General features: G+C 33.0%; 5 protein-coding genes across 8 annotated transcripts; 2 read left to right on the top strand and 3 right to left on the bottom strand.

Moving 5' to 3' along the window:
- Window positions 1-803: 803 nt before the first annotated feature.
- On the bottom strand, window positions 804-9,404 carry LOC109546669 (cuticle protein 19). Its single transcript, XM_019917718.2, has 5 exons — window positions 9,281-9,404; window positions 6,929-7,051; window positions 6,702-6,867; window positions 6,424-6,648; window positions 804-1,027 (listed from the first exon to the last, which is right to left on the bottom strand). The coding sequence occupies exons 1-5, from the start codon at window positions 9,293-9,295 to the stop codon at window positions 918-920; spliced, it is 639 nt and encodes a 212-aa protein (XP_019773277.2). The 5' UTR covers window positions 9,296-9,404; the 3' UTR covers window positions 804-917.
- A 1,859-nt stretch (window positions 9,405-11,263) lies between these two features.
- On the bottom strand, window positions 11,264-14,623 carry LOC109546741 (larval cuticle protein A2B). Its single transcript, XM_048664781.1, has 3 exons — window positions 14,354-14,623; window positions 13,402-13,599; window positions 11,264-11,651 (listed from the first exon to the last, which is right to left on the bottom strand). The coding sequence occupies exons 1-3, from the start codon at window positions 14,363-14,365 to the stop codon at window positions 11,316-11,318; spliced, it is 546 nt and encodes a 181-aa protein (XP_048520738.1). The 5' UTR covers window positions 14,366-14,623; the 3' UTR covers window positions 11,264-11,315.
- Window positions 14,624-15,609: 986 nt separating this feature from the next.
- Window positions 15,610-18,187, bottom strand: LOC109546740. Its single transcript, XM_019917824.2, has 3 exons — window positions 17,576-18,187; window positions 16,141-16,377; window positions 15,610-16,087 (listed from the first exon to the last, which is right to left on the bottom strand). The coding sequence occupies exons 1-3, from the start codon at window positions 17,585-17,587 to the stop codon at window positions 15,785-15,787; spliced, it is 552 nt and encodes a 183-aa protein (XP_019773383.1). The 5' UTR covers window positions 17,588-18,187; the 3' UTR covers window positions 15,610-15,784.
- A 155-nt stretch (window positions 18,188-18,342) lies between these two features.
- Window positions 18,343-21,329, top strand: LOC109546735. Of its 4 annotated transcripts, none has more exons than XM_048664776.1 (6): window positions 18,343-18,523; window positions 20,272-20,422; window positions 20,482-20,703; window positions 20,847-21,010; window positions 21,071-21,098; window positions 21,151-21,329. In XM_048664776.1, the coding sequence occupies exons 1-6, from the start codon at window positions 18,397-18,399 to the stop codon at window positions 21,308-21,310; spliced, it is 852 nt and encodes a 283-aa protein (XP_048520733.1). In that variant the 5' UTR covers window positions 18,343-18,396; the 3' UTR covers window positions 21,311-21,329. The 4 variants fall into 4 exon arrangements, with proteins under 4 accessions (XP_048520733.1, XP_048520735.1, XP_048520734.1 ...); XM_048664778.1 differs by having other exon boundaries at window positions 18,344-18,523; window positions 21,155-21,329; XM_048664777.1 differs by having other exon boundaries at window positions 18,344-18,523; window positions 20,847-21,098; window positions 21,155-21,329.
- Window positions 21,330-22,228: 899 nt separating this feature from the next.
- On the top strand, window positions 22,229-24,000 carry LOC109546737 (pseudouridine-5'-phosphatase). Its single transcript, XM_019917819.2, has 4 exons — window positions 22,229-22,472; window positions 22,972-23,190; window positions 23,431-23,663; window positions 23,729-24,000. The coding sequence occupies exons 1-4, from the start codon at window positions 22,418-22,420 to the stop codon at window positions 23,900-23,902; spliced, it is 681 nt and encodes a 226-aa protein (XP_019773378.1). The 5' UTR covers window positions 22,229-22,417; the 3' UTR covers window positions 23,903-24,000.
- Window positions 24,001-24,074: the final 74 nt, after the last annotated feature.

Below are 24,074 nucleotides of genomic sequence, written 5' to 3'. Positions count from 1 at the left end.
AATCACTGCCTTTCTTTTTGCAGATGAAGGTGGTTCTCTGATTTGCTCTGGTTCATTTTGAGGAAGTGTTTAAGCTGAATTTGGTCTTCATTGCTTGGCATGCAATAAATCTTCCCTGAAAATGTATTTTTTCCGAATAAAACAGCCTAGATGTATGCGTTGAAAGGAGAGGAAACACAAATACGATGGCAACGCACTCTTACTAGTCAATACATTTGCTTAGTTGCTTTGTTCCGCACATTAGCAAGTGCACTTTTGGAGCGAAAGTTGCCAGTATCTAATCAATTTCATTTTGGAACCATTAGTTGCTGATACTTTAGGGTTATAATCATTTTTCCCGGTTAAATTGTGCGTGTATCTAGGAAGTTTTCAAAGTTCTTAAAAGTGCGATGATTGGAATACAACTAATCAATTGATAGATGTAATTATACATGTAATTTCACTGGATGTTTAAATGTGATGACTTTCTCTCATTAATATCGACTACCTAATAGTTTAATTAATATGTTATAAAGTACTTAAACGTTTGGGAAAAATGCGTGCGGAACCACTGAGCGACTGCATATGAAACATAGTCGAAACCACTTTGCTTTCAATTATTTCAACGGTGGATCAGGAGATTTCCCAAAACTAAATTGCAAAATGCTCAAGAGGAGAAATGGTCCAAAGGTTAAATTTTGCAGATAAAGCAGTGAAATCAACTTAAAACTTTTTTAGACATTAGTAAGCATATTCAATATTTAGTTTCAGACAGAGGGAACTCACAAACATACATTTATGTACATGTATAAAAACTAGACACGTTTTTACATGGAAATATAGTTTAATTATAAAACATGGTTTTTCTCTAAGGAATTTAAAATATTTTCGAAGTCTGCTTTATACAACTGATCATCAGTAGACCAAATCAGTTTCGCTCAGTAACGCCCATGGACATCTTCATAGTATCCTTGCAAATCATAAGATTCTGGGTATTCATAAGATGTGTCATAGTCGTTGTAGTATCCAACAGTCGGCTTTGAGTAACCTGAAAAATTAACAAATCCTTATTACATGTTCCGACCCAAGACGTAACATTTCGCTGAGAACTTTAATTTAATCTACATTTTGCCTGTTTGGTTCGCTAAGCGAAACATCAAAATAAATTTAGTGCAAGTCGATTTTTTTCGTTGAACCTGATTAACCAAACTAGAAAAGCGATTGAATTTCAGGTCCAGACTCGAGCCGTAAATATCAAGGACCTGTGATGAATAATCCTGCATGACATTATCCTAATCTTTGCACCACGAAACAATTATACAATTAAACTGGTTCAGTCGAATGTCAGTTAATAGTTCCGACTATTGTATTTGAAAGCAATTAATGTGTTTTTGGAACTAATAAATGTCTTTTGGATGATAGCAAATGATCATTTTTGTTGAAAGCTTACTCGGTTTGAAACAATACACCGTATTGGTGGTCGTACGAATAGGAATTTGCGTTGGTAGATCCATATTATTGTATTGTTTGGATGGATCGAGTTAATAGGATTGTGATTAGTCCAAGGATGACTTTAAATGAACTACTTAACTATTCAAGGCTGCAGTATATGGAAGAAATTGGCTTAAGTGAATCAAGCTGTTTGTTATTTTTAAWTGGGTTATTATTACTCAGATCTGGGGCTGGACTGGATTGCATCAATGCGAAACRAAAAACAATCGCAAATAGAATAAATCATCGGCAAAATTAGAACCAAAAATCTTTTTTGCCATCAAMATGGTATAGATTTTCAGACATACAYTGCTGTCTGAATTTCTTGTTGAAAAAGAAAAATATTTTTTRRACTAAAGRTAAAAATTGGTCWAAATTTTCGGATCAGGAAGATCTGGAAWGACAACTGGTGAGCTCGTTGAATGCATTGCTCTCCTTGGCGTTAAAAACGCTACGTAATTTCAGGATTTGTGGACGATTCCCTAAAAAGTCACTTGTTTCAAGCGATAGCCGCAAAATCTTCACTCTTTTGGTAACCGTCAAATAATTACTGAAATTTTGCATCTTGGTTTTTTGAACTAACATTTTTTTTATCTAAGAAGCTACAAATATGTATATTTTGCAAAATTCTCAAAATGCGTCACAATTTTTGGCTTTTTTTGGACCAGAAAAGTCTAGCGCCATTAACTATTCTGAGCAAGTTGGATTCCTCGCGTCTACAATGAAAGTGGTATATAATTTGAGACATTTTAATAGTCGTTGATTGAAACTGTCCTTAATTATGGATCAAAATAGATTTAAAACATCTCAAACAGCTTCAGAATTTTCGGTTGTTTTGATTCAAAATGTTAAGCGAGTGTTTTTCTTTGCTGGTAAAATTTCGCTGGTGATGATAAAGTTCAATATATGAGGCATTCTGAGAGACCTTTTGCAAAATCGACTTATAATGACTCCTTATAAAATTTTCGGTTACAATTCAATGAATGAATTGTTTCCGAATTAATAAACCTCCCATTTTGCAGATAATACACTGTTTGGGTCTATATGAAGAAAGATATCGTCTGTTAAAGATTATAACTATGAAATGCATCGGAACTGAAGTTTCAAAGGTGAATTTCCATAAGCTTGTAGCGCTTAATTTTGATGAAGTTTATGTAAAATGCGAGATATTTTCATAAACTCTATATTTTTTGATAAAATCAATCCTAAAATTTGTCTGTAAAAACCAAAATTTAACATGCGCGACTTATATGCTCATGGGTTATTTCGGATCAAAAAAACTCCCAATATGCATATTTAAGTTGCTCGGTTAATACAAAAAAGTCTATCGTGGGTTAAAGATCGGAATTGGTCCAAAATCGCCCAGAATTGACCAAAAATTTTATTTCTGATCTGTATTTTCTATCAGCTCATAGTAGTTTACGATTCCGTTTGACGAAAACAATGTAAAATTCCAGACGTTTTGAGAAACTTGATATATTTTGAGAAAATCTACTTTCACCCCTTTGAATTTTTTGGTAAGAAATCGAAATTTGACAAGCAAATTTTTGGATCGTTTCCGATTAACCAAGCCCGCAATATGCTCAAACTGCTAACTGCTCGAAAGCCGCTTAAAATTGACCAAAATTGCAGATTATTTAAGATCTGAAGCTTCTACCATAATGTACTATGAATTTGTTGCATTTGTCGGTTGGGTGAGAAAAAAATTATGTAGACATCGAAACATTTTGAGCAACTTGGTATTTAAAAGAATCTACCTTATTCCAAAATTGCTTGCTCAGAAATAAATCAATCAGTGAACGACATCGACTGCATTTCACCAAATGCATTTGCTGTAAAACCACCCCGACAACCCATAAAACATTGTTTCAAATCAAACTATTTCAAGATTCACATTTAGCAGTTCATTCCGATCGGTGCTTTCATTTTAATAAAACAATCGAGGTTTATATTAGGCTTGCTGTTAAAGCCACTCGCCCTGAAGAAATCTGACATTTGCATGAAAAGCCGGATTTTAAATTTAATTGCCTCACATCGCAGCAAACAGGATTAAAGGTGCAACAATCACTTACCTCAATATACGAATTAGAATTATTTATTTCCTTAATTGATTCATCTATACCTGAACATGTAATTTGAATTGTATAAATTTATCTGCGGTGGATCACATGTAAATGCTCACAAACATTTAATTGAATTTTGAAATTCGACAATAAATCTCAAGGTTCGGGTAACATAATTCCCGGTGAGTGCATTTTTTGATAAATCCGCATCCTGCAGTTTCACACGCATCCTTGAACGAAAATGTTACTATTGCAAGCAGAATGTTTCTAAGTTATTTTGTGGTGTGTGTGATTACAACTTATGAGATCATTAGGATGCTGTCATGTATTCATTAATTAGCTGGTGCATCTTAGTCGCATTAAATTACACATTTTTCAAGTTTATTATACATATTGTAAATACTTTCCTGACTCATTTAAATCTAAAAGCCCGCAAGATATCCGGTAAAACGGTTAGCATGAAACTAATGACAAAATGCAACAATTCAATTGGTTGATTATTAGAGAAATAGCTTTTTCAACCAATTTTTCGGATTCAAAAGGCACTAATTAGAGAGCATTGGCGTGTTAATAATAAACAACAAGCACTCTGAAATCCACTCGGATTGGTGTACCGTTGCACTAACGTCGTAACTTCCTTCTGTTAACATAACAATAATTACAATGCAGTAATTTCAGTTACAACATCTGCAAAATAAAGCACGCATTTCGAACAGGGAAGAGGCAGCTTAGGTAAATCTAAAACTCATGTTTCTTTCAATGTTCATGTGGCGGTCGAGTTTATCAATAGTAGAAATCAATTCAAAATCAGATGAAAAGGAAATAATTAAAATATCGCTTTTATACAAATGTTCTGTAACAGCGGTGATTAATTAGAACTGTTGATTAAAGCAAAAAAACTATGTGGGGAGATTTGGATAGTCAATGATCTTTTATTTGTGATCTAAAAATAGCCGATGAAGGTAAATTGTTATGGGGAAGCTTAGATATCACTAAACCAGATCAATGAGAATTGTTTAAATTAGATGAAAATTGTATATACTTTCCTAACTGTGTTTCAATTCCAAATCAAATTCATTCCTGGGTGTCAGTCATTTATTGTCTCTATGTATCAATCAAAATACACCGAATCGTATTTTGATTGATAAATAGAGACAATAAATGACTGAAACCCAGGAATCAATTTGATTTGGAATTAGATGAAAAGCCAACATGTAAATATTGTCATCTTCCTTATTACACAATGGCCTCCGAAGGCATAAGCCATGCAAAAGAAATTGCTTCATGACAATTTTAAATTCTCCAACGTGGATTTTCGATCACGATATGTCCGTAGGTGGTCATCAATTATAATTGCCACAATTTCTCAACATTTCAGATGGTTTTTATTGATTTGAGGCAGTTAGTTTCATTTGGATAGTTCGACTAATGATAGGATCTTAATAGTCTTCATGAAAGCCACATATCATTATTATTTCGTTGGCTGAAAGTACATAGTTTCGTTTATCTGGAAATTGCTTGCAGAATCAGTTATTTGAAATATTAAGAATTGTATGCAAGAGCAAAAACCTCAAATTAACTGAAAGTGTATTGGGTATTGGATTCGTACTGAAATTGAGTTTGTTCCTGCTAAATAACGAAAAAATGACAAAATTGTAATTGGTTTCAGCTGAAATTCCTGAAAAGGAAACATCAATCAGAGGAGATTGTACAAATATTTCAATTTCGTATTTAGAAAGCCAATTGAAGACAACGGAATATAAATATATTTCATTCATAAAACCATAAAAAATATAAAAAAATAAATAAAATATTTTAAAAAATAAATTAGAATTTCATTTGAATATTAAGTAAAACGTTAAATACAGATGCATCATAGTTTAAATTTTGTTCAAAAATCGTGAAAATGTTTTAAACGTGAAAACAGGTCTTAGTTTTTCTAGAAACAGAGATAAAATCTTCTTAGAGTAATAGTTTCACTATTTTCTCTTCATCAAAACCAAAGAAAATCTTGAAATATCAATTGAATATTCAAATTATTCAAATTTTATTCAAAACTGTGTGCAAATGTTTCACATACTTCCGGTTTCAAGGTAAAAAGTCATATATTTCCTACAAACAAAGGTAGAGTAGTGCAATTTTTCCAGTTTTTCTGAGCTTCACAAGTTAGGATAAGAAATATATTTTTTTATTATTTTATATATTTTTTCTTCTGCTTCGATTTCTTATGTTAATCTAAAATGTTAGATTTTTGGGCTGGTAAAAAGTGTCAAGTTTTACGATGGCTAAATTTGCTACTTGCTTATTTGTTATTACGGAAAATTTTCCAATTCCTCTTTTTTGCCGTTTTTGCGCCTGCACGTTTGAATGATCGCATTTTCAGAATGGAATAAACCCTGTTCATAGGCACAACTGGTTTATATTTAGCTGGTTTTAACGCCTAAGTCATCTGAGCAATTTGTGCCTTTAACATGATATTTGAAAATGTTTAAAAACGATTTCAATTTATTCCTATTATTTATTATTTATTATTATTTTATTAAAGTTAACAAAAATAATTTGGAAAATATTTAATGTTGCTGCAAATGAACTACAAATGTTCACTAAGAAACTGAAGTCCTTGAAGAGAAATACTAAGCGTAATGGTCAATGAATGAATTTGAGATTAATTTTTAAGGAAAATAATCGGTGGCTTCTGATCATCGAAAGTTTTTCGCGGAAACCCGCGCACCATCAGATCATCCACTCGTTAAGAGGAAAATAGATTAGAATAATTCTTAATTTTTGTTCTAATTTCCAAAATTTTACACAAGCTGTACTATGTGCCACCATCTAGGAGAAAATGTTCAACCATCAAGCCTTTCATTATAATCCACTAGCCTGAACTTACCCAACGAAGAAGTGTATTTAACTACAGGCTTTTGGTACTGTGGTACAGATGGTGCAACATGTATAGGCCGACTGATTACTTCTGGTACTACAGGCTTAACATATGTGGGAATGTACTGCTTCTGATACGAAGCTGCTCCTGCAGGATACACCGCTTCATGAGTTAAATGTTGCTGGGGTTCCACATGAACATTTGGACCGGTTTTGGACACAACAGCATTGAAACCTGTTAAACATTGGAGGTTGGCTCAGAAACCCTCAGAAGCTCTATACACTCACCATTAACTGGATCGGCCACATAGTTTACAGTTCGGATGGAACCATCGGGTTCCACTAGTGAATACTGCCCCTTAACCACCTCACCATCTCGGACTTCCGTTTGAGATTTATGATCGCCTGTACTGGGATCGGATACTCCATATTTAAAAGCATATTTCGGATGGCTCTAATATTCATAATTCATATCAGTTTTGGACTCAAAGACATCAATCAACCAAAAATCTTACGTAATAATCAACATCCTCAGATCCATACTTGTGAAGACGCCGGCTTGAGTGATGAAGATCAGGAACCGCTGAAAGTCCTGCATAGATTTCAGGGAGTAGCGCTGATATGCTCATAATAATCCACTAAAAATCAGAAAAATAGGTAAATGGTAAAAACGAGATTTTTTAGGCAGCATTGGTAAATACGGCGTTATCACTCTCAAGTGCAAAACATTGAATCTTCAAACAATCCAAGTACTGTAACCGTGCGAAAAGTTCGCATAATTTCAAAATTTTAACAACAATAAAGTTCTCATTAGTTTGCATCACAACTCGAAACCAGCCACTTTCCGCATTTTTTTGCTTACTGCGGATATGATTTCCGAAAGAAAGTTCAGCTGTTGCGCCGTCGAAAGAAAAAGTAATTTGAATGAAATTCTTCTCCGGTTAAACCTATCAAATTATTTTAAATTGTCTTCATATCATCATGCTAAGTAAATAAGAAAATACAATAAAACTGACTGATTTTTTTATGACAATGTTTGCTTGGTAACAGATGGAGTACGACGTTTTTTCACTTTTGCATGCAAAATGTGTCGTCAGTTTAATTTACTACTACTGTATTAATTTTTACATTGTAAAGAAAATAGTTATTCGACGGTACTTGTTGTTAAGTATTTGGAACACTGATGTTATAGTAATGGAGAAATAAGTAAAAAACAAGAAGCTGCCTGGTTGCTACTGTGTCCATTAATTAAAGGTCAAAGAAAAATGCTCAAGAAAGCTTTCTGGAAGAGCTTTTGCTGAAATTTTTGAACAATATTCAAGCAAAGCATGATGTCTAAATATTTGATATCTAAATATTTGATATCTATTGTTTATCTAAAAATTTAACACTTTAAAGTGCGAACCTTGTTTCAACTTCAGAGAAAAAGTGACAAACATTCAATTTTCTATCGAGAAGCATCTTTTCCAAAAGGTTTTTTTTTATTTCGCAACTTACACTTACTAAAAAATCATGTTTAACAGTTGAAAATTCGACAAATTTAAAAATAGTTGCGTTTTTAAATACGCGATATTAATTTTTCAGGTGGCCAGAATGCATACAGAACACACATTTATAAAACGAACAAATTGAATATTCAATTTGACTATTCGCAAAGTTTTGCACAACTGGGATACGTAAATGAAATTTTGCCTTCGTTTACATTCAATTGTAAACCAATCGTCAACCTTGGCACGTTCGGATGAACTTAATTTTTTTTGAAAGTGTAGTGAGTTTTTCGGGTTTTTAAGCCGTCGTAAAATGGAATTTCTTTCTGGCATGTCGGAAGACGCAAGTCACTAGTGCTTGTGAAAGAAACGTCGGGAAGAAACCGGAAAAACTCACCAGTTTCAAGGAATGGCCTCGAAAGCCCATCTCTATTTATTCTTTCTCTACAAAAGTTTCAAAGTCTTTCGTATTATAACAAGACTAGAAATGCCTCAATTTTGAAATCATTCAAATTCAGCACAAAATATTACAAGTGAGATACAAAAATTAAATTTTGTTCAAACTTATGATTTGAGATGGGTTTTTGCTATTAAATGCAGATAGCAAGTTTGAACCAATTGATTTCCTGAAAATGACCGAATAATGTTTTTGTTAACCAACATAATACACTTCTGATGATATTTCAGTAGATTTTCAGTTTCAATATTTTTAATGTTCTACAATGTTTAAACTTGCGCTCTTAATTTGCAGTGAAATATTCCCACAAATGATGAAAACAAATTTAAAAAAGTTACAAAAGACAAGCAGTTATTGCTATGTATACAATCCATAAATAAAGATTTAAGTTTTTAACTACCTAGGTAGTTTTAATTTAAACTTTAAACTTAGTTGCAATTTTCGGAAATTTGACTTTTTTTCAAAAAACCGTATACGTTGCCGTAAACGTTATAAGTTGCCTTTAAAAATCACCAGTTTTATTTAACAAGCGCTTTTGAATGTGCAACTCTTAGAGCAAATTGTTTATAGAGTTAGTTTATTGGCTTAGCTGGAATTTTATTAATATCTCCGGGTTTAGAAATTAATATATATATTATATATATAGAAAACTAATATATATATTTAATATGGTTGGAAAACAGCTATTGCGTTTACAGTACAACTAGAGTTTATAGGAAAAATACAAAAACTGTAGTAAACAACAAACAAAATAATCGTTTTAACAATTAATAATTGGTTTAATCCATTGCACAAGACGAATTGAAACTCAAACCGACTTTGTATCACTTTAACTCAACGGAAATTTGCTCGATCCAAACCAATCACTAACGATCAAACACATCAGGAGCAGCCAAAGCTCCATTCGCACACTGTTTAATTACCTTTAAATTGCACATTTCAATTATTTGAGTGATTTTTTCAACTGACTAGTATTTAGCAGAAACTAACACCTTTCTTACTCCTTCTTAATACTTATATGCTTGACGAGATTCCCAAAGCACTTAACCCCACCGTAATTCTAATGCAATACCCTTCTGTCCTCTGTCCTAGTGCAAGGCTGCCGAAATCTAATAAACATTGTGCTAAATTTTTGATAGTTAGCGTTGATTATTTTACGAGGCGTTAGAAGTAAACTAGGCTTTATTTCAGAAATATTAGTTCATTTTTAAGAAAGTTTCACATTCTTCATAATTGAATTCTCTTAAGGATTTGAGAAGAAATTGTGAAGATTTTTTGGGAACAACATATGCTTTTTCTTATTTTAGGTATTAAATGTGTGCTTTCATTATTATTTAATTATTGCTCAATTCTAGAGTGATGAACGAACGAACGACGCGTTCAACTAAGCACACATTCAGAGAACTCTATTATCCGAGCGTATAATAGCATTTAATAACAATTATTGCCATTATCAGATCATTCAAATCGGATGAGTTCTCGGCACGCTGATTTAAAAAATAATTGTGTGAAAATCGGAACGGTTAATTGCATAAGGATTTATTGCATAAGTAAGTATTCAGCGTTCTGTAAACAAAACGCTCATTATTTTACCTTAGCCAGCAAATATCCTACTTTCAGTAGGTACTCAAGCTTACTTAATTAATAATTTGCTTTTTCATATTCTTTTCGATTTTTAATCAGCATAAAAAATTGCTATGCAACATCCGTCAACGGAAAACATATTCCAAAATCTCTTTTATGTGGCTTTTTCAGATGCGCCCAGTCAAAGGCGCATGTAACAAAACGCGTACTGTTTCCATTAAACATCTAAAGAAAACTAAATCAAATTAGCAAAATAATGTTATTTGTCGAAACACAATGGGTCATTATCTGGTTTGCGATGGCATATTTCCCAGCCGAACAAGGTGAAATAGTAGTTGCTACATTTTTATGTTGAAATCTTCTAATTACCATTCTGTATATGTTAAGAATCCGCTAAAAAGGAAATTTTAATAAACACCTTTCTTTGTTTTATTCAGTTAAGCAAACAGCTGAGGGTTAAAGTGAATCAGATTTTTTAGTAGAAAGGAAATTGCAATTTAAGCTAACCTTACTGTTACATAAAGCTCGTCTTTTCGATAGGATGTCACAAGAAGGGTTTTAGTCATTATTAATTATAGCAATTCATTAAGCTAAGTCTTAATTTATTTTCCGTGCGTTTACAAACTTGCCGCTTTAACTAAATCGAATGCTAAGTAATTTATTTTAGTAATTAAATATCCAAAGATCATCCAAGATCAATCAAGTTACCCGCCGAAAGTCTTTAAATTACCCCAAAAGAAGAAATCCTATAGGGTAAAATATGGACTTCGGACCGGACAAACTGCTTAACTTCTCCACAGCTTACTCTGGTTACAGATTTGGAAACATACGTGTTGTTACAGGTTATTTTACTTCAGTTTAATTAAATTTTTACTGTAATTTAAACTAATTCTTAAACTGTTGTTTGATTGAATAACATGCCAATTATTATTGCCTTTGTTTATGCAAATGTTTACTAAAAATAACACGGATTGCGTGAAGATACCATGCATTGTCTATCTAGACTTTAAATAGGTGTAATGAAATCGCCACCCATAAAAATGCAAATTGGTGATTATCTCCTGTTCGTATGTTTAATTTCTTTTGATTATCTTGTGGTTCTAATGGTGTGAATATTAGGCGAAAATCATTTCGTAAGTTGTATAATACATTTTGTCACTTTAGTTGAAATCCGAATTATTCAACTTGATAGTGTTATTAGTGCGAACTTGGGCAATATGTGCATTTATATTCTTATCATTGTATGTAATTACATTGGAAATTGTTTGGAGGATTGGCGACATAGATTCTGGACATTTTTTGCGAAATATAAAACAGATAAAAAATATGTCAATGTTTTATTTAATGTAAGAGACATAAAGTACATTGTTAACATTAAACTTTATATCCACCATATCCGCCTAAAGCTCCATGTGAAAATGGTCCTGAATATCCAGGAAGTGGAGCTGGAGCTGAAGCTACATACGCAGCTGGAACTATTGGAGCATGGGATACGCTTCCTGGATGATAACTAGGGCCAATTTTTTTCACAACCGCATTAAATCCATGAAGATCATCAGACGTATAGTGCACAACACGAATTGAGCCATCAGGTTCAACTACTGAATAAGAGCCCTTAACCACATCTCCGTCTCGATATTCCGACTGAGATTTGCTGTCTCCAGTTAGTCCATCAGCTACACCATAGTTGTAGCTGTATCTTGGATGAGCCTGAAATGTAATTAAAGTCAATTAATTCAACGGAGGAAGTTTCAAATCTCTTGAATTTTACTTAGAGCGCATCAGCCATGCCATCAAGAAAAACCTGCAGTTGTTTTAATTTAACATAAGGAAGTGATTCTAATAATCAAACTTTGAAAACAGCTAAATTTTGTCTATGAACGTTACGGAATGGACTATATTTAATAGCTTAAAACACATTTTCTAAGGAATTGCGTTTACTGATTAGTTAAGAGGGCAAAAAAGCCGTTCGAAAATTTGGTACGGTAAAAGTTCGTTTACAAAACACATTAAACAAACATTCGATCAAAGCGAAAGAAAGGGTAAGATTAAGTAAATTCGTTGACAAAATAAATTAAAGAAACAACATGGTAAAGCGAAAGAAAGCGTAAGAAGAGCTCTTATGTGCCATTTCAATTTATTAAATTTTCATTGAAGGCGATTTTTTTATATTGTGGAGGTTCCTTCAGGCGGAAAACTGAATTGGATATGGTAGGCTGCGCCCAAATAATTTTACTAAATTCACTATCTACAGTTGTGCCAAAATTATTCGGCATTATTTACTATTTAGATAATTTAGATATTTACTATTTAAATAATTTAGATATTTACTATTTAGATGATCTAAATTTTAAAAATATATAAAACAAAGAAAAAGTTTCTCTTCTGCTTACTATTTAAGTACCTATATTTTGAATTTAAAAAAATGCGGTTCATGCAGCTTCTGAGTAATTGACTCCTGCTCATTCAATTTCATGAGAGCTAGAGTCGATTTTCCAAATATATCGAGTTTTCTAAAATACCTAAACCTCTCTGCAAAGTTATTGCTCTAACTAACGAAAATAAGGTAGCGACGAAAGTGGAGTTCATTGAAAACACAACAGACGCTTCAGGTCCAAAATATCGAAATTTTGAGCCCATTTTAAAGGATCTTTACAAATATTGTCCTTATTATTCCACACACTTTATCCATGTTGAGTCGCAATTGAACTTCAAAAACCCGCATGTGAAAACACGCAAGAAAACGTGGAATCCAACTTGGAAAAACACCACATTAGACGCTAATGAGTGTTTCCATAATTTATCTTGACACTGTTCTCAACACTACTTTTTTAATTGATAATCAGTGATGGAAAATTATTATCTGAGCAAATCGACAGTTTAGCAATGTCGATTTCGACAGTATAGGTCTGCATGATTGAAGCATTTGTGGATGGTAAATTTGACCTTTTATCTCTTCAGCAAAGTTGATCTAATTTGCGTTACGCTGTTTTTAGAAAGATTTTGAAACAATATTTGTTTGGATTATCTTGCCATGCATTGATTTCCAAATTTTCACTTGTTTGATGAAGAATGCGGAAGAATAAAACAACATGAAATTCTGCTTTCCAGTAAGTACATTTCACATCAATTTTGTAACAGTAAGACTTTCTTTCAATTTTTCTGGCGAGCATAGAGGAAAATTATTTACTCATCCAAACTAAGTTTAAAAATTCTATATCCAGCAAAGGTACATAAATTGTAACAAGACAAACTGAATAGCAAAAGATATCGTAAAAATAGGAGAAACAATTTTTTCAGAGACATTTTTCAAGTGCGACATAATTGAATTTTTCCCACCCAATTCAGTCCCACCAAATTAGCAAAAAACCCAAAAAGCAAGCAAAAGGATGCTCATTCCCAAGATATTATAAAACTGATTATTTCAACAAGATAATTAGTTAAATTTCAATTCACTTACATAATAATCTACATCATGTCCATGGTCTCCTGTAGCGTAAGCTACAGGAGCTGCTTGCACTTCTGCATATTGAGGCACAACTGCAGCTGAAACCGCTGGAGCAGCTGCATAAGCTATACCGGCATGTCCATAACCATGGCCACCATATCCTGCAATAGCTGCTTGAGCTGTTGAAATTGCAAGAGCAATTAAGGTGATCTAGAAAAAATAATTTGATAAACGCCTAAGGTCAGGATCAAGTTTAAATTGTTCAGTATGTGCACACACGCCAGCGATGCCATCTTCCTAATTCCTCCGGTTTTCATTTCTGTTGCAGAACGAAATAGTCACATTTACCATAAAGATAAGTTCGATAAGAACTGCTCACTGCTACGAACGGATTCTTCGGAGGAATCGTGATATATCAGGCAATCTAATTAGTCATTCATAAGAGCATCAATGAATCTTGAGAAATATCAAACATGCTGTTTGTGAAACGGTTGAAGGATATGTGGAACATGATGAGTAGGTACAAAGGATTTAAAATAAAATTTTGCATAATTTGGAAAACAAAGTTGATGTAAGAATTTGAATGGTAAGATGTGAGAAGTTGATCAAGAATAAATCGTATTAATTAGGTAACAGAAAAGTTCAAACCTGAAGCAGAGGCTTTGAAAATGTTATATTATTTTTAAGTTTAATAGATTTCGAAATAATTAATAATAATATAAATATGAATAATATAAATAAAAGAAAATATCGAAACAATGTGCACATTTTTCACTAAACAATGAAACAAAGGTCTGTATTAGGTAGTTCTTAACTTTTCGTTGATTACCATACAAACTCTATCCCCTAACTACAGGAAAAATGTGTTTATCCAAAAGTTGAGAGTCATATTTATGAATTCTATATAAAAAATGCATATAAATTATGTTTCACTTTAGTAGAATAAAAAATATATTACACTTACAATTGCGTACATGTTAACCAAACGAAATCAGGCACTCTTACTGTAAGTTATCCCCACGGATTCAGCTATATATGTATAATAAACTCCCTTACTCTTCGGTCCTTTCAAGGTCCGTCTTCATACTTGATACACATAGTTGCAGACAAAAAATTCTAGTAAATCAAAAGCAGTTTAGCATCATTTATTCAGAGAGACTCGCATAATGTCTTAATTGAAACGGAATTTTCGAAGTTTAATACAGTGAAATAATCCCTATTCAAAAGTTTAAAAAATGCCATTTTTACAAAGAATTTTTTTTGAGAGAACCGAAAAATATAAAGTAGTTTTGAATTTGTAAAGATTAGCGAAATAACACAATTTTAAACAGAACATTATCGTGCGCACTGGAAAAAGTGAGAAAGCAAAATAAATAAAATACAGTAGTTTTAATTTTCTGTTCCACTTTAACATTTTTGTTCAACAACACTCAACAACTTTTCTTAACTTTTAAAATCGTAATTGGTTCTTTTGAAGTAATTTTCCGTTCTTAGTTCCATTTTTTTTATATCCTTTTTCTTCCCAATTAATCTTCTTATTACTTGCATTAACAGACATATATTCTTGATTTTTAATTAAAATGTTGTTGCACGCAAAAAGTGACGTAAAATTTTATCAAATGTTTGAAGACAATTGCAAATTCGCATTTTTTTCCTATACATCAGCACTGTTTGAAGGTAACAGTCTAATTACCAATTATCAATTTTTATTGTTTCTCATTGCTAGCAGATTATTACCATTGATATTAAAGTTGAAAAGGTCGATCCGGGTGTGGCAAGGAAAAATATGGATTTATCGATTACAAGATACAAATTTGCCCACGCTTTAAAAAGCTTTTGTTAAACTACTCACTACCGTTTAATGATCATTAATGTTGTATTTCATTATCTTCAATCTATTTTGTATTGGAAGGTTAACATTTTTACAAAAAAAACTGTTCTTTAGAATGACCTGAAACTTCTTGACAGAGTACTTTTGTTCCAATAGGATTAATTCGCAAAAATTAAATATTTCATTGCTTGCCGGTTGTAATCATTCACAAAATGGAAGAAACATAGTTCACGTCGATGGATTTTTTGACGAGAATAACACGTTTTTATCGCTTCTTGGTTTATTAAATCTTGGATTGAAATCGTGCACTACAGAGTGCAAATGATTTGCTTTCTGGAAATTTTAACAAATTAGTTAATAACCTAATTTAAATAATTTAAAATAATAAATCAACTCAATACGTTTTATTGAAGATTTCTATAAAAAGCATCGCTAATTAAATAAATACTATTTAGTAGATTCCCTATTACATAACTCTTAGGAAACTTTTTACACACCCTTTGGCAAAATACAGCTAAAAATTGTTTCCAATAATTTTATGACTTAAAAACTAGCAGTAATTTTCTAGTAATGTCCTTCTGGCAAATATTGAGGTACATATTCTTCGCTGCCAGACAATCCTGAAGATTCCGCCACCGTAGGACCATGATCATGTTCATGTTGTTCTACTGGAGCGGTTCGACGAACCACTGCATTGAATCCTGTATGTTTGTCAGCTGTGTACTCTACAGTTCGAATGGAACCATCCGGTTCCACTAAAGAATATTCACCCTGAACTCGATCGCCATCACGAATCTCATGCTGGGCTTTTATGTCACCTGTATGAAAATCGTTCACTCCGTATTTAAACGAGTATTTTGGAGGCGCCTGAAAGTGAAAACGAACTTCAGATGAGCTTAGATAATTTTTTATCAGCTCACATAGTAATCGTATAGAACATCATGGTGAGTGGCGACTTTCTGCTGATCCTCCACATGATGCGCGAATTCACTTTCTTCAACCTGCGATTCATCAAACTGATGAGCTGCCGCAGTTGCGTCTTCATGTTGAGGATAATAGTGATTGTGTTGCGCCTGAATGGGAACATCTTGGTAAATGATTTTAGGACGTGGAGAAGCTTTAGCTGCAGCCACAAGGGCAACTAAGCTGATAAATACCTGAAAAGCGCATTTATTTACTCAATGCATTTTCAACTGGCGATCTTCTACGAAGATCCATTTAAAGATCAAGGATCTTAACATTGTAAAATATTTCTAGTATTGCACATTCTAATGGAGCAGAAGATACGCGAGCCATTGTATGCACATTGCACATAAAGATTTCAGAAGATGTGTTCTTTAACGGAAAAGTTTACCCTCATTAAAAGTACTTTCAATGCGAAAACGATTACGAATACGCTTTATGTCTGCGGACAACAGGAAATCGTCATTTGATACTTTCGTTTTGGGACGTGGATTTCGTCAATGGCATAAAAATGGCTTCATTGCCTTTGACGTGGGCTTAAGTATGTTTCAAATTGGGTTTTTTAAACAGATTGCTTTTGCTAAACTTTTTGTTTATTTTGGATTTGTAGCTTGTACTGGGAAATTTCCGATAGTACCTACTCAAATAAAGCTCAAATATTTCGGTGGTCTCTTACTCAAAATACTGGATACTTTTAGCAAAATATCTTCCTATTGTACTCATGAAACTTGCAAAACAACACAAAACCTTGAATTTTTAAAAACATTTTTAATTTAATTTTTAATGCAAACCATGACTAATTTCTGCAGCTGATTTTATCTGAATTGTGGACTTTCTCATCATGTTGCTTTTTCATGTTGGAATCATCCAAACAACATGTGCATATCAAACGTGATTTACCGACCTATGATTTGGCGCCTTGGCATTGATGTTGGAAAATTTACAAACGTTCTGAAACTCCGTGTGTACGTTATCATTGCAAGATAATAACCGCTAAACTAGACAATCAATAGCGATTGCCCGACTAATAAAAACTCTGGATTGTTGCTACATTGTTAAACACTAATCAGTGGTTTGTTGTGTCTAATTCATATGACATCATCTGATAATATGAATGAGTAAAACGAAAAAAATATTTTATTCATTTTTCACTTGCATTTCATATGCGGATGATGGCTTCGCCAAATCAGCATTTAATAATAAAAATTAGAAAACTTCTGAATAAAGAAGATTTTACCTTCCTTTTCAACCCAACTTTTAGGATGGTTCAAATCGAAAGGTCAATAACTCATTGAAATGGTAAAATAAGGGCGAAACACATGAAAAAACTAGTTCAAATTTTCCAGTCGGAATATTCACGAAAATACCGTATAAAACTAGCGCAAAACTTACTTTCAACAACATGTCACTGCAAGGACTCAATTACAATCACAATATGCAAACGAACAATAGATCACAGAGCGAAGAAGTAAATAAAGCATTTGAGAGAAATTATCCAAAGTTTATATATGCTTTCTTCACGACTGGGAAAAAAGCATAGGCCAATTGGGGCTTGAACAGAACAAAAAGAGAGGAAAGTAGGGTACTGGATTTTCATGTTTGTGATGCGCAACGTGTTGCAGTAGCGAAGAAAGTGAAAACTGATTTTCAGCCACGACGTAAGAAAAATTGCAACAATTTACATAAAAGTCATTCGAGTCAGCTTTGTGTGTCCCGCATAAGAAATTGTTAAAAAAATAATATAACTGAAACTCATCCTAATCGCAAAATATCCTGGTTTTAAAGTAATTGTATTTGTGACCCATTACAAATAGATTATTTATTTATCAAACGAAATATTTCCGTGACTCCCCAAGCGAGTTATTAGATACGAATGTTCCAAATAATTTATAACGACTGCATTACATTAAGCACATTGAATACGAACACTAATGATAAATGTTATTGGATATAGATTCCTTGTTATTTTTAGCTGGGATTCGTTTTTCTTCAGGAAAATTTGAAATTAAATTAAATCAGATTGAAGGCGCAAGAAAAAGCTCATAATAATATCTTTAATTCAAAGACGATGTTATTTTTCTTTGATTTATGCGGATTTTTCAAATGGGGATGAAATTGGTACAAAACAGTTAATTGCGGGTTTTTGTTTATTATTTTATTTCGTCATTTCCATTTGTCAGTTTTGACAATATTTTGCGCTCGAAATCATCAAAATGGAACAGAAAAAAATATTTGCCCTGTGCCAAATATGCCAAGCGTCATATAACATTGCCACACTTCTTCAAAGCAGCAACAATGATTTTTATTGTCGAGACTGTTTCAAAAGAAGCTTCTATGCAGGTAAAAGTAAAATTTCTCTTAATTGTAATATAAATCACACAATTCGATTTTTGAAGAGCGGTTCATCTGAAAATATGCAAAGACAATATTACAAGAACATTTGTTTACGAACAGCAGCCCTTGAAACTTTAAAAAATTAAAATTTTGCATGCTTTGGAACCAGCAGCATATAAAAAAATATATTTTTTAAATTTTCATAAGTTTGTAATATTTCGAAAAACTAAATTAAGGAAAGTTGGCTTTTAGAGTGAACTGAAGCAATTTGATTTAGTCCATATTTGAGAAACGATTAAGGCTCATTTGAAACATTTTGGTTACACTTTGAAATGGCGAGGCCTCGATTAACATACACATGAACCTTAAATAAACTAATATAATTAGAGTAATTATGCATTCTCATCCATATGGGGATAAGTGGAAATATATCCAGTAAGCATTAACAATAAAAATTTTAATATTTTCTTGCTCTAAATACTCGCGTATTAATTGCTGAAATTAATTGCACATTGGTTGGCTATAAGGCAAAACGACCACTTAGTTCTACTAGCACTAAGCAAGCGACTTATTTTTCCAATTATCTGATATTGAAATACGATGCTTCAGTAAAAAATGTACCTACTTTCTTCGGTCAGAAAAATGAGCTTAGTGTACATACAAAAAAAAGTGAAACTGTGTTATTTTCCAAAATGGTTTGATGAACCCCATTGAACATCTGGTGTTGCTTACTAGGAGTAATTATTAGATTTTAAGAATGCTTTGTTGAATTTATATAAGCACCGAAAACTTTGTAAATTTACGCAAGCTATTAGACAACTATTTATTGTAAAAATTGATCCTCGATCGCCATTTGGGACTTTGGAGGCAAATAAAGATTAGAAAAGTAAAGATAGGAACACTTAGTTTGTTTAGCAAAGCATTTCGTTTTGTTGATTGCAGTTTCGAATATGTTTTTCAAAAATTCTAGTTTTGAGCCTGAAAAGCAGCTTTTTGAAGCAGGCAACACATGTGGGAATTTGGACCTGCAATAATGTATACACGCTAATAACCAGTCAATAGACTACAATCCTATCAAATTTCACCTCAATCCATCCTACGTTGATTTTTTACAGACTTTTAACATATGTAAAAAGTATATATGGAGCCAGAAAAAAGCGATTCTCCAATCGCGTAACTACTGGGTAAAAAAAATCAAATTTCGGAAAAAGCAAAAATCTGGGTCTAGTAATAACACGCTGTTTATAGGCTATCAAGGTACAATTGTACAGGATTTCACGCACTTGCAAACTGAAGTTTTAAATTTTGTACTCACTATCAATGGGCAATTTGAAAATTTGGGTTACCAAAACAAGCCTTCAGCTCGAAAAAAAAACTAATTTCAGAAAGAGTAGAACCACAGAGGCACTAGTTTTAACAGGGTGTTAATGAGTCACCAGGTTCATATAAGACGGAATTTCCACCCCAATCAAGCTTACGTAGATTTTTTTTTAAATCTTGAACCTGAAAATTGCGGTTTTAAAACGAGGCAACGATGTGGCTAAAAAATTCTAATTTCCCAGACGGTCAGAGAACCACCAGGTTTCAATTTTGCCAAATTTTACAGAAGTTTAAGCCTGAGCTGATTTTTTTATATATCTTCAAATTTGGTCCCGAAAATGCGAATCTCAAACAAAACAACAACTCAATTTTTTTCGAAAAATCAACTCTCCACCTTGCTTGGTGTCTAGATATAAGTTTTAGTAAAATTTCAGGTGTATCAGGAGCTGGAGACCGAGAAACTGAAATTGTGAACGTAAAGGGGAAAAAATTCATGCCTCATCCTGAAAGATACGTGCAAAGATCGCAAGTGTCCAACCTACTGCGTGGCCATCAAAACTTGAGCGTAATGTCGTTATCCAAAAGGTACGCCTTTTCATAGATTCGAAAAAAATCAATTTTGCCTTACAAAACATCCAAAATAGACCCGTTCGATGTCCAAACGCCGACTGCAGCAAATACATCTCAGTTTGCACTCTGGAGTCTCATTTTAAGCACGAACACAAAGAAGTTCCCATTGTTTCGACACGTTTGGATGCTCGCTGTGCATCCGAATTTTATCCGAGAGATGTTAGATATGGGACAATACAGTGCATTGTCCTTCTGAAAGTGATAAATGCCGAATTTTTGAACATGTGTCGGCTAAGGTAGGCGTAAATCGTTCCTTTCACATACTGTAAAAATTGTACTTAACAAGACGGAAATTGTTCCTTTGTCCTTTAAGTAAAATATGCGATATTTGAGAAGAAGCACTGAAAAAACAGCGATATTTTCAAAATTTATTTTCTAGCCGTATGGCGCTTCCAAGTTTACACCCCGAAGAACAGAAACCCATAATGATTTTAATGTCGTCAAGAATAGCCGATCTTCATCTAACTCCCGAAGACGCTGAAGAAGTACATCAAAACCCACAGGTGCCCGATGGCCATTCACAGGAAGAGGTTTTCAGGAAGGGTGAGCGGATTATAGTTTGGCTGGCCTCCAATATTCTCACCAACCTAAGTTATACCGTAGCAGTTTCTACGATGGATAACGAAATAAGGTAAATCGGGAAAAATATGCTTAACTCCACATAGTGCTCGAATCATTTGCAGGCAGAAGTTCTTCGGGCCCATGCTGACTTTGAACGAAAGCGCAGCTAAAGTGTGCAAGGAGGGAAATTGCTTGATTTTGACTCATTTCCATTGTAATGGTATGACTGAGCATGGCGCAAAACCTCTGGCTTTAGATGTAGTAGTACATAATCCTGAATAAAAAAAATTGTTTCTGTGTAGATCCGCTTTTTGTAATGATTATTGCATGTTATCACTCTTGCTATTTAGCAGATGGCCAACTAAAAATTTCGGGAAGAAAGCGAGCAGCATGCAAAATACTATGGATGCTTCCTTATGCAGAATGGGAAATGCCACTACGCTTTATTTTCTAACAAGACAATGATCCGAAACACTTCACAAATTGTTCAACTTGGTTTGTGGATAGTAACGTTCGAGTTTTGGGGTGACCTGCAGAATCTCCAGATCTAAACCCTATTGAAAATCTTGGGAGGAAGTGTAACGTCGCATTCGAACCCAAATGTCTCCAAATAAACAAGCTTTAATAAATGAAATAACTGGTTGCAATCTTCTACAGAATGTCATTCGAAAGTTGATTGCTTCAATTTTTGTTGTTGACAACAAATCATTAACAGCAATTGGTATGCCATTAATACTAACAGTGTTGATTGTTATTGTACTAAAATATTTTAAATATTGTTTGTTGAAATAGAACTATTGATTGCAATTTGTTGCTCTACTTTTGTCGCTCCGATTCTCGTCGTTTTATATGATGAATATTATTTATAATTTTGAACTTGATTTAGATCATCCCAAAATATTTTCTAGAGCGAAAATACACCGTTAAGAAAAAAATATTTGCACTCTCAAGGAAACCCTGCATAATAATACTCGCAACGTTTAAATAACGTTTATAGCAACAGTTCAGAACCATTTCCTTGAAGCGCTTCAGCGAAACGCTTCCGAGGTCGTACATTTCCAGTTACATGCATATTTGTGAATCATATAATGTAGATAACTGAAACGTTTCGGGATTCAAATATACGTTAAAACAGTCAATTAAAGCGGCGGCGTCATAAAATTTGTTGAAAACACTATCTATAAATAAATGGGTAAACAAGCGTAATTAACTGGAGAGGGTACTGCATACAAGTAAGAATTTTTCATATTTTTCTCCAATTGCCCGGTAACATTTTCAGTTAGACATTTCGTTAGAAATTGTGCGTTGTTTGTGGGTGAACTTTTCAAACAATAGATTATTGATCCCTGGATCAACTGTATAGAAACGGCCAAATTAAAACAAATTAGTATGGTTTTCAAACGGGTCACTCATGTGATATTTGATTTAGATGGGCTTGTTTTAGGTAAGTTCATAGTTTTAGTAAAGGCTTATATTTTAAATTGCTACAAGATCTAGAGAGCTCTACACAAGATGCATTGTTTTACTGTGCATCTATATTTTAACTTGTTCAAATGTAAAAAAAACATGTTTGGATTTTCAATATAACCGTATGCTTATTTCTAAAACCTGTGTAGCTATCGTTAGATTATCATTTAAAATAAATGAAAAATTTCAGCAAACGCCTTTTAGAGTTTCAAATACATTTGAGATTTTTATACTTGGCTACATATATGTATAAGGACTAAAATACTGTTAAAAATTTAAGTATTAGCTGAGGGAACACATATTTTGGCAACAGCTTATTTCCGCATGTTTAATTGCAGATTTAAAGAGCTGATTTTTTAAAGGTTGCAATTAAACCAAAAATGGTAATTTGTTTGTTAGAAATGCACTTTTCAACTAATCCTGAAGATTTATTTTTTGTTATTGATATTTATATATGATATATGATTTTTGAAAAGATTCTGAATCTGGATATGAAAGGATCATGAAATCAATGGCAAAAGTGTATGGAAAAGAGTACACGCCAGATGTGAAGTATAAGCTTCTAGGAACGACTGAAACGGATTCGGCTTCAATTTTTATCAGAGAACTCGACTTATCTGTAACCCTCGAAGATTGCCTGGAAGAATATTACAAAAGGATCGCTGTAGAAATGTGTAATCCACCATTTATGCCTGGTAAATATCAACACAATTATCCCATCAAATATGAGAATTAAATAAATTTTTAAGGAAGAGAATTCGATATTATTGAAACTTCTGGGAATCTGGTTTTATTAATATCGTTTGTTAATTTACATCGGTATTTTTGGTTTTTGGTTGGTCGGCTAAAATTTACAGCACTTATCTATTCTGGTTTCAAGAATTTTCCACAGTTTGAAATACTTTAAGAAATCCATCACTTTCTGGAAATTTCAGGAGCGAAAAGACTTATTCAGCACTTGGCAACAAATAACGTTCCAATAGCAATAGCAACGTCATCTGGAAGAAAAATGTTCAAAGTCAAAACACAAAACCATCAAGAGGTCATCAGGTTGTTCCATCACATCGTATGTGGCACAAAAAATCCAGAAATACAAAAGGGAAAACCTGCACCTGATATTTTTTTGAATTGTGCATCCAAGTTTCCAGACAAACCAAATCCTGAGCAAGTGAGTCTTTATCAACAATTGGCGTGATTGATTTGAATTTTTGAATGATTAATTAAAATTTGCAGGTTTTGGTATTTGAAGATTCACCGAACGGGATGCAAGCCGGAATTGCAGCAGGAATGCAAACAGTTATGGTACCCTCTGCAGGTGTTAGTGAAGAACTAAGAAAACCAGCCACTTTAGTTCTAGATTCTTTGGAGTCATTTAAACCAGAATTATTTGGGTTGCCAGCATTTTAAACTGAAGCGTACGTTGCAATTAAAATGCCATATGAGTTAATTCTATAATTCAGTTATTGTTAGATAAATAAATTTTAAATATAATTATTATAATTAAATATTTTGTTTATTTCACCAAGAGCCAAATAGTAGTATTTTAGACATTCGCTCTTAATTAAAAGCACTGCTTAAT

This window comes from Dendroctonus ponderosae, unplaced genomic scaffold (assembly GCF_020466585.1).
Source record: "Dendroctonus ponderosae isolate FM_Combo_2020 unplaced genomic scaffold, Dpon_F_20191213v2 Dpon_F_20191213_3, whole genome shotgun sequence".
NCBI classification, from domain to species: domain Eukaryota; kingdom Metazoa; phylum Arthropoda; class Insecta; order Coleoptera; family Curculionidae; genus Dendroctonus; species Dendroctonus ponderosae.
This window is presented reverse-complemented; position numbering and strand designations above follow the sequence as displayed.

Coding starts and splice junctions, on each gene's coding strand:
- LOC109546669 (XM_019917718.2), bottom strand. Junction 6,868..6,928: donor CTGAGGATGTTGATTATTAC/GTAAGATTTTTG, acceptor TATGAATATTAG/AGCCATCCGAAATATGCTTT. Junction 1,028..6,423: donor TAAATACACTTCTTCGTTGG/GTAAGTTCAGGC, acceptor TTAATTTTTCAG/GTTACTCAAAGCCGACTGTT.
- LOC109546741 (XM_048664781.1), bottom strand. Junction 11,652..13,401: donor GACATGATGTAGATTATTAT/GTAAGTGAATTG, acceptor ATTACATTTCAG/GCTCATCCAAGATACAGCTA.
- LOC109546740 (XM_019917824.2), bottom strand. Junction 16,088..16,140: donor ATGTTCTATACGATTACTAT/GTGAGCTGATAA, acceptor TTTCACTTTCAG/GCGCCTCCAAAATACTCGTT.
- LOC109546735 (XM_019917818.2), top strand. CDS start 18,397: ATGGAACAGAAAAAAATATTTGCCCTGTGCCAAATATGCCAAGCGTCA. Junction 20,704..20,846: donor TTGAACATGTGTCGGCTAAG/GTAGGCGTAAAT, acceptor TTTATTTTCTAG/CCGTATGGCGCTTCCAAGTT. Junction 21,099..21,150: donor ACGATGGATAACGAAATAAG/GTAAATCGGGAA, acceptor AATCATTTGCAG/GCAGAAGTTCTTCGGGCCCA.
- LOC109546737 (XM_019917819.2), top strand. CDS start 22,418: ATGGTTTTCAAACGGGTCACTCATGTGATATTTGATTTAGATGGGCTT. Junction 22,473..22,971: donor TTTAGATGGGCTTGTTTTAG/GTAAGTTCATAG, acceptor ATTTTTGAAAAG/ATTCTGAATCTGGATATGAA. Junction 23,664..23,728: donor ACAAACCAAATCCTGAGCAA/GTGAGTCTTTAT, acceptor TAAAATTTGCAG/GTTTTGGTATTTGAAGATTC.